This window comes from Leuciscus leuciscus (genome assembly GCF_965113295.1).
Source record: "Leuciscus leuciscus genome assembly, chromosome: 22".
Lineage (NCBI taxonomy): Eukaryota > Metazoa > Chordata > Actinopteri > Cypriniformes > Leuciscidae > Leuciscus > Leuciscus leuciscus.
The window spans coordinates 20,395,416-20,405,121 of NC_138746.1; the positions used below are offsets into that span (position 1 = coordinate 20,395,416).

Sequence of the window (9,706 nt, forward strand, 5' to 3'; positions counted from 1 at the left end):
ACAGCCCAAAGCAGACAAAATAGAATGCTTGAAATATCTTGTCTTTACAAAAATGTGATATAATGTTAGTTGACAACATCCCATTAAGTAGCGTGAAGACAGGTTTGTTGAGTGACAGCTACTTATGCTGCTAATTAGCCACGAACACAACATTTTATAGAGGTGGAAATGATGACACAATATCCCAAAACATCACATTGTGTGATGGTGATGCTGTGAATATGTAACCTGTTATTGCAGCTGAATTAACTGTAATAGGCCTACATGTTAGTTTCTTAGTGCACTTTACAAAACCGGCATGAAAGAGACTTCAAACTGGTGAACTGTGTTACTCAAATAAGCCATGTTTCATAGAACCCAGAGATATTGTAAGATAAATAATTATGATGTTGATTCTGCTGAATATAATACAACATTCACTGTACATTTGATTCTACTAACCTCAGTCAGGCTATATTAATCTTCTGAGAAGAAAACAGTTTGGGACAGATGTACAGTCCAAAATCCTGTACTGTCTTTAGGTCCTATGCCATGTCTAATTCTTCTTTCTTTTTTTCTTTTTTTTTTTACGTCGAATTTAAAAATGTTATAACTCATTGAACAGAGCATTATGTCCCTTGTTTTCATTTTCGTAACATTAAATACAACATGTACCTTGACTAAGGTCTACTGCAGGGTTAAAGACTTTGAAATGAAAAGTGTTTATTCCAGTGCAAGCTCAAAACATTTTGTAGTTTTTATAATGGAGGGATGTTTCTAAATCTAAATGATGTCATTATTCTAAACAATCTGTGCTTGATGATGCTGACCAAAAAGTAGTTATGGTGACTTTGGTGTTAGGTATTTGATTGCCTTGAATCGTGATGTGGAGAAATGCTGGAGTTAGACTGTTATCATGAGAAATTTGTTCACTATTGCTACAATATACATGTGCAAGCGGTTCACTAACATGGCGTAGTCATTGTAAACAGTAGATGCAGCCATGAAGTGATAATATAATATATTTATATATATATATTTATAATTTACTTCACACATTTAAATATATACTGTACAATGCACAATGTCCCCTCTCAAATTAAATGAATCAGATATTTTAAATCAATTAAGATAATGAGCAACAGCCTGGCTGTGGCATCCAATTAGGAGCTTAGACAACGACTCCCATACCATTCAAATTAGATTTTCTTTGTAAACAGGTGCAGCGTTGTTCAGAGCACAAAATCAAATATTTAATTCACTGTTTACGGTTTGACAGCCCCGAAAAAAACACTAACAGCTCAAAACAAAACCCTTGTAATGCCTGTTATGCCTCAGTTTTCTTGAGCTGGCATCATTGGAGGAGTTGAATTCTGCCATGTAATAGAAAAACGGATATTGTAAAGCTATTTCACTCTGGAAAGGTGGAATATTATCTGAGTTTTCTCAGGGGAAACTCAGGCATAAAAAACGAGCTCTGGAATCTGGCCGCCCTGCACACCTGTGCCGTTGGTGCTGTCCGAAGAGCACTGAAACTGGAAGGTCACCTTCCCACACTGAACTTCCGTCATACCCTCTTGTCCAAAATAACTCAGTTCATTTCCATCCAGGACCACACTGGCCGTATAGAAAGTGTCAGGCTCTATCTGAACCGGATACTCAAACCAAGCGGGGAAGGTGTTGCTGGATCCATCTGAAAAGTACTTGCTAAGGTTGGTTCCCAAGACGACCCCTTGCCGTTTGAGCTCGATCTTGGCGGTGTACTCGGCAGATCCGCAGCTTGAGCCGTAAAGCCCGAAACCGGCAATAAACACCCGCTTATCGACGGCAAACTGAATGCTGTCGCAGCGTCCGCGATAACGCCACTGGTTGCTGCGGTAGGCGCACGACTGGAAGCGGTGGCACTTCTGTGGCGTCAATCCCTTACGAGGTTGGCTGACAAACTGCAGCTCGGGTTTCTTAGCCGCCGTGTACCACAAGAAAATGTCATTGGTCTCGTTCAGCGTTAACACTCCTGATTGCGCTGCACCGTTTGCAAAATCATCAAGACCCATGGTTGGGATACGGATCAGGTAGACGGACGGGCCCAATACCTTGCGCTTGTTGTCGATACTTGTGTTCATCTCCCTCCGCTGACATTCGGCATCTGCCCAGCTTAGTGCCGCTTCAAACACTACAATCTCCTTAGCGTTCAGAGTCTCTCGTCTGAGGATGCTCTCCAGGGTCTGAGCGTCAATGTCACAAAACCCCTCAGACTTAAGTGCCAGCTCAGCCTGAGCGTCAATGACTTCCCAGCAGCGTTGCGTTAGGTCTGGCTCTTCAAACAGACAGCTCTGAGACAGAAGAATACATGCGTTCTTTGCACTCAAACTAGTTTCCAAGAAGTTGACGCAGGCCCGAGCCAGGTGTGGGACTATGTACTTTTTGGCTGCGTATAATGTTGCCAGTACGGTGTCTGCACTCAAGTCAATTTCGTCACAGTAAATGTACCTGATAAACAGACAAAAAAATCAGGGTTAGCCAAAAAGGGTTAGCCATCATCTGCCGTAGTCATTTAAAACAGATGTAGTACTGTAGGATGCATTATAGGCTGCTATTACTGGCCCAGCTAGAAGCTACTATTTTATGATGTGCTACCAGCATGAACCACAATGTGTCTTTGGTCAAAGAAAAGCTGTACTGGGAATGGAAATACTATATTTTGCGACACCTCTTTATAACAAAAAGCACTATTCTGACACTTCGTGGAATAGGAATGAACTTGGCCTGTGATTGTGTCCTTGGGAACAGATGTTAGGCTGAATTGATCACCACTGTGATGCAGTCTGCAGATCTTCTGCAAATCTAATACTATGTCCTGTAATGCATTCTGGGCTAGAAGCGATAACCTATATAGAAGTAGCATAATAAACACAATGTTATATGGGAGTCTTCGGCAAACCAAAAGACAGCATTCACACTTCTTTATGAGAGTGGGGGAGGACGGATGAAAGACACGGAGGGAGAGAGAACAAAAATCTCTCTCAAGAGATGGAGGGAGTGAAAGATGAGCCAGCGCAAGAGGAGAGAGAGAGAGAGAGAGAGAGAGAGAGAGAGAGAGAGTGGAGAACACAGAAGGACTCTCATGAGAAATGGGTAAGCATGAGCTAAGATCTATCAGATCTTCTGTCATGGTCCTAAGCCCTCTGAGAGGCGGACAAGCTAAGCTCACTTCATTATTTATTTTCTTCATGTTTAAGCTACAGATCTATATAACATTTAAGTATCTAGTGCCATTAGTGTTCAGAGTTCACTCTGATATATATAAAAGACTTTGGGAATAAGCAACAGCCATTCGGGAGATACCAACGCATACTCATTGGGAAAAAATATGCATGTGGCAACATTTCTTCAAAATGATTCTTGTACGTTTTGCCATACTCTCAATGTAAAATATCCAATGAATGGTGCTAAAAACATGTTGAGTTTTATCTGAAACCGTGAAATCTGGCAACGTTTTATTACGATGGTTATTGTACGTATGGCGGCACTTTGGAAATGAAACATCCAGCGGGTGGCGTTAAATAAAACACATTTGCTGAAGCAACCATGCCATTTAGTTCTACAAGTCTCATCTACTAGGCCAGCTGAAGGCTGGTTTGAGCAGGGTTATTTTTTTATAATTTTTTTTTGCAGAGATACAGTTAACTGGCACTTAATGAAATTAGGCAAATCAGAAATACACTGTACATTAGAACCTGGTTAAACTGAATTGCTGTGGTTAATGAATAAGATGCAGATTTCTGTGCAGAAATACCATGAGTGGTGCAACTTTTTCATAAATTTGCCCTGTGAAGTCATGCTAGGGAGCTTTTCAAACTTAAATGATCTAAGAACTCAATTCAAAATGACATTTAAGAAGTCAAATTAAAATATTTGGTATCTTAAATGTATTCAAATGAAGCTAATTGCACAGTTGATTTCAATCAGACAAATCTCCTTCCAAAGGCCATATCGTTTTTAATGGTCTTGAACCGTCCGCTGTAAAGAAATTACATGTCGATGTAGTCGATTAACCTTTTGGAAGAAGTCCAAAGAGGGGTACTTAGATCAGATAGAACAATTTTCTTCACTCCTGCGCTTAATTGAAAACAATAATAACTAAATAATCTGTGCAGGAAGATAATATTGTTTTAACCAGGCAGATGAGGAAAGGGTCAGCCAGCACAGACCAGACAGATAAGGTGCAATTGCAAAAGGAGTCTTACTTAAGCATAGCCAGAAAGGCTGGAGGTTCCACATCAGGGATACGGATCTCATCGTTGTCTTCTGCCAACTCTCCATAGAACATGGCATGGAAAACAGAGCTTCCCACAGCAAGGACATACTAATGAGAAAAAAATATGTATATAGTAGGCTATGTAAATTAATTTGACATGACTTGTTTTATCGATTAGCATAAGGAGCTATAGTATCCGTCACTTTATTTTTTTAAATAATTTACATTAGCAGTGATTTCCAAAAATCGTAAAACAGTGCAAACCCATCAAATCAGCTTTGTATTGAAGGACACATGTGGTGTAAATGGAAAAGGTTTCATACTGTTCTGCTATTGTTCAGTCTCTATTTTTCTATAGTGACCCAATTTCATCACCAGTCCTGACACTAAAGTCTCTCTTCGCTTTAACAAAAAAACCTGATTATTCTCCTCACACTTATCAAAAGAACCTTGCAGGTAGCAGGTGATGGTTATAATAAACCTGAATCAGAAAGGCACAGCTAGCGATCTTTAATTCCTCACAAGTTGCCCTTCAGGGTTTCTTTCTTCTGAGTCAATTGCATTGTAAAGGTAACGCTTGGCTGTTTTAAATTTCGGCTTGATCCCATTCCCCTGGAGTCACTTGAGCGTGAAGCACACACAAAATTTCACCCACAAAGACCGATGCTTAATTACCGCTGTAATTTCCCCCTGGGTTTACAAGACACGTGAGTGCCATTCTTGTGAATGGCATTTGCTTTTCCCTCCAAATCAAGTTGCACAATGGTGTGAAAGTGGCTGCTGGAGCTAAAAGTTATCTCGCTGATGCTAATGGGTGCACGTAGCTAATGATGAAATCAGAGGCCAACACAGCAATGCAGATATATTATATAACATGAGCAGGAGCGAATATTTACAATTCATTTTAGCATTACTCTCACATAGGATTTTTTCCAGTTAGTGAACTTTAGTTTGTCCTTTTTATTGCTGCGTCAGTGAACGTGTGTTTTTCTCCCTCAGGATCCCTCATGTGAAAAACCCATAGCAAATATACTGTAACTTTAAGGAGCACCAAATGGCGAGAGTAATTTTTGCAAAGCACTCGCATGCAAGGAAGCCTTTCCTAGAAGCAAACATAACCTTCTCAAATAAAAATGATAATGCATATCTGAACGCCAGCCAAATGGACATCATAAAAAAAGGTGCTCTGTAATAACTCTTCATGGCCCATTGCAATATTGGCTGTGGCCATGCAGCAAAGCAATACAATGCCCTTGCTTAAGTGAGCTTTATAAAGCATCACATATCAGCCATACACAGGTTTCAGTTCTACCCTCTTAAATGGATAAAAGATGAGTCATGCCTGAATTGTAGGCACCAGATTAACCCTGTCTTGTTGAATAAAGTCAGAGAGTGAAACAAGAACCGATTTAAATGGGGTTTTGGTGCAGTTAAAATTGGCCTGAGGTTAAAAAAAAATGTCATACATAATAAAGCCAATCCAATGGTCGCCATGAAAATTTTTGAACAAAAGCAATTGCTTTCCAAGAAGATCTCAAAGGGTTTTCTCAGTGGAGATAAATTAGATCAAGGGTTTGCAAAGTCATATGTGGAAAATATTATCTGTATGAACGTGAAAAGAAACATTTTTCATTCATTTCAAATTTTTAATGCGTTTGTATAGCCATTTTGTTAGTATGTACTACTCCAAATAAATGTTGGTGTTTTTTTTTTTTACTTTTAGAAGTATGGTTGTCGATAGAATAAAATAGTCATGATTAATCACATGATTTCCAAAATGTCTTTATACACAGCATAATGATAACGTTAAATAATAGTGTCAGATCTAAAAATGTATTTATTTTCCATGAATTCCCTAGCTCCCCTTGTCGCCTCAGTCTGAAAACCACTGAGTTAGATCACTATATATGCACTAATATTACAATAGTGTATGATGTTGAAACATTATTTGAAACAGATCGGTCGAACGTGTTTTGTATTGTCAAAATCTGACACTTTCATTTTACCAAGCAACAATTAAGCAGCTTACTCAGAAAAACCTTTGGGAGATTCAGCCACAGTGTGCATAAATAAAAGCACTTTATTCACGTACTAAAACAATTTGCATGTGCTTTTGTACAGTTAAGGAACTTTGAGCACAAAGTCTAATTAATTAATACAGTATAAATCCAAATGAGCAAAAGACAGACATCTCTCTGTCAAAAGACTCTCCCCACCTCTGTCTGATTTACATCAATAATTTAGGAGTGTCTCAGAAAGGCACATGGCCGGCTAGACTGAAAACAAGATAAAGACTTGAAGCACGACAGCAGTGAAGCACATCGCAAACTCTAAATCCTGATTATGTTCTCTTGTAATGCTGAGGTGACAGTGTAGTGCAGGTCAGTAGGTCTTACCTTGTGTCCCGGGAGTCTCTGAGTCCCTCCGGATTGACCGACAACAAAGTGAACGTCAGCCATCAGTTCATTATTGAACATCACAGAATTTCTGCAAAAGAGACGATTTGGGGGGGACGTTTTTAGATTAAAAAAACAGAGAAACATTCCTACTTGATTATAAGCAAGAGGTGAATCCATGTTTCTGTATTTCTTTAGACATAAAGGAATTTTCATATAACAGGAAATGACTATCAACTTTAAAAATGCTCTTATTCTATTGGGAAGTAGGAACATCTAAATCTTGTTAATTTTGAAAACATTCAGAATAGAACAGGATCTTTCTCAGGAAAATCCCTGGCCCCTGTGAAATGGGAGTCTACAATGGCATCTTCTTCATGTATTATTGTGGTCCCGGCCACATAGGAGCAGTAGGTAAATAAGGAACACTGTTCCAAAGGGACTACAAAGCCAGGTCCGAGAGCGCACATTTGTTTTGGCCGGCATGGGGCTTTCCCATGACGACAAAGTAAATATTACTCTTTGACAGAGAGCAAAGCCGTTGCATATAAAACAAAACTTGTTCTTTTCTTTTGCCTCCTCTAGGACAATGCATACAGGATAGAACAGAGACCGACAACCACACAAAAGGACATTTTAACATTTCAGAACATTCTCAAAAAATCTCAGAGAGCCATTGAATAACACTTCAACAATGACATTCAACACCCACACCTGAACCTAGTGAACCCACTCAGGTTAACTGTGCATGCAATATAGTCTTGCAAATATTCAGTGTGCTCTAAAAGTCTGAAACCAGCAGTGAAAATGCTCCAATTTAATAAGTATAACTTATTTTTTAAATTTGTATTTTAAAATTGAAAATGTGAAATTTTTATTTTAAGTTATTTATTTATAATAAATCATTTTATGAGCATTACAATTTGTTTGAAATGTTCAATATATATATATATATATATATATATATATATATATATATATTTTTTTTTTTTTTTTTTTGGTGAGTTTAATCACCACAGCTTTCAAGCTGCATGAGCTCCACAAGTTACCCATTAGGATTTGAAAATGTTTGAGAAAAGCATCTTGCTTCACTTTTCAAGAACATGTAAAAAATTTGCTTATTTGATTAGATATTAACTTGAAATAGTGTAATTAATATTTCTTTAATTACATTTTCATAATCCTAAAACTTGTTTTTTGCAGGTTTACGTCCCAGATTTTCAATGTGCTCTGAGACTTTTGGACCCCACTGCATCAGCTATCACTTTATAAAGGCTCTGTTTGTCGGCAGATGTTCTCTGCGTACCAGTCTCTGGTCTCCGTCTCTGAACACATCAAAAGTTGACCTACCTCTCCCTGATTGTGGAGTAGAGACCCTGCCAGTTGCAGCATTGGATGGTGTTGTTGTTGTTCAAGTTCTGCTGCTGGTACTGCTGCACCGTGGTGGCCGACGCCGGCTTCATAGTGGGAAAGATCTCCGCTGCCATCTTCTTCTTCTTCTTAGTTTTCAAGGTGATGATCTCATAGCACACAGGGGGCAGCTTGGACGAGCTGCTGGGACTCCCCTTTTTGGAGCCTTTGCTGGACTTGCTCTTAACTGATTCTGGAAGCATCAATAAGAACGTCAGACATTTCATGTTCCTTCCCTTGGCATCCACCATGAGTGTGTTCACCTGCAGAGCAGTGGAAAAGCATGCAGAGAAGATGTTGGGAAGGAAAGGAAGGATCTGAGAGAGGTGACGACTTGTGAAGAGGGCGAGGAGCCCCCCAAAATCACAGCAATTAACTGAAACAGAAGAAAAAAGGAAAGAAAGAAGGGAAAAAATCCACTCCTAATCTTCACCTTCTGAGAGCAAACTATCAGGGAATATAATCTCCTTCTTCCGCCAGAAGATTAAAGTCAATACGGTGGCTGACTTTTCTGTCCTTTGCTTCTAGTTTGATCCGCTGGTGGACCGCAGAGATGAGTCTCCATAACTGTGGTGCTAGATAAACGTCCTTTTTTCAATGTATTCTCTCTCTCTCCTTCAGTATCTGTGACAGTCCCAGATTTAGTGCTCCTGCAGTGGTTCAGAAGCAGCTAGTCCACGCTGTCTCTCTCTCCTCCTGACACTCTGAACACACACACACACACACACATCACACATCCACGGAGCTCTGCAGGATTCTCTTGCTGTGGACCTGCGCTCTGACGAGTGTTTTGCTGACTGTGGGGGCTGAATGGACGGATGGAGCGGAGAGAGAGTAACCCCCTACCGATGGAAGCCAGACATCCCCCACAGCCCAGCCAATAAGCACTCTCGAGAGCCACGATTGGCTGCAGCCGCCATGCGCAGCACCTACTAGAATATGCTAAGACCTCTTTGATTAAAGTGCCTGCCCCTTTCCTCTTAGAATGATGCATTCTGATATTCAGCATCTCCCTTAGCAGCCTATTGTTGATTAATATTTATAGCGTAATAGAAGTCATTAAATATATAAAGAGTGTGAAGGAAATGGGAACTCATGTGAGAACAGAATGCTTTATTTCAACTATTTAGTTCATCTGGTTCAATGCCACTCTTTTTAAAAGAGCATAGCTTAATTAAATTATTTAACCATAATGGTTCTGAGTGATTTTTTTCCAATAGAATAATCATTCATTTAAATGAATAGCATATTCTGTCTTCCATTCACCCTCATAGTGTTTCTTACCACGAAGCGCAGTGTTTTGCAGCCCCAGTCTTCCTGTCACAGATTAAATGAAGGTTCAAATCTCCTCAGTGAATTGCGGTTCAGCACAGAATACAACCTGTCTTCACCTGTGAAGAGCATTTTCGTTTTAAGTCCCAGCTACTACCATACACATGGCCCTACATGTCATGTTTAATGCATGTAGCACAGAGCTCGGCTCTAGACATCTTTTCTGCTCTCACTGAATTACATTGCTAAGCCTTTTGTTCCTCGGCCGAGGAACACATTACAGAAATCAAGGAACCGAACACATTTCTGTAAAACCACATAAATCTGTTGAGATTGCTTGCAGCAGGGTCTGAATTTCTACAGTGTAATAAGACAATAAGACCTCTTAACA

At 39.6% G+C, this 9,706-nt stretch overlaps 1 protein-coding gene across 1 annotated transcript; it reads right to left on the reverse strand.

Annotated features, from left to right (window-relative positions):
- Positions 1-1,419: 1,419 nt before the first annotated feature.
- Positions 1,420-8,856, reverse strand: btbd3b (BTB (POZ) domain containing 3b). The gene is made up of 5 exons (XM_082154966.1): positions 8,477-8,856; positions 7,984-8,306; positions 6,634-6,724; positions 4,227-4,345; positions 1,420-2,469 (listed from the first exon to the last, which is right to left on the reverse strand). Exons 2-5 carry the CDS (start codon positions 8,292-8,294, stop codon positions 1,437-1,439), a joined length of 1,554 nt encoding a protein of 517 aa, XP_082011092.1. The 5' UTR covers positions 8,295-8,306; positions 8,477-8,856; the 3' UTR covers positions 1,420-1,436.
- Between the last annotated feature and the right edge of the window lie 850 nt (positions 8,857-9,706).

Bases quoted from the DNA above. Each gene is read 5' to 3' on its own strand.
- btbd3b (XM_082154966.1), bottom strand. From the start codon at position 8,294: ATGGTGGATGCCAAGGGAAGGAACATGAAATGTCTGACGTTCTTATTG. The intron at 6,725-7,983 runs GTAGGTCAACTT...TCTCTTTTGCAG, and splicing joins TACTCCACAATCAGGGAGAG to AAATTCTGTGATGTTCAATA. The intron at 2,470-4,226 runs GTAAGACTCCTT...TCTGTTTATCAG, and splicing joins GCCTTTCTGGCTATGCTTAA to GTACATTTACTGTGACGAAA.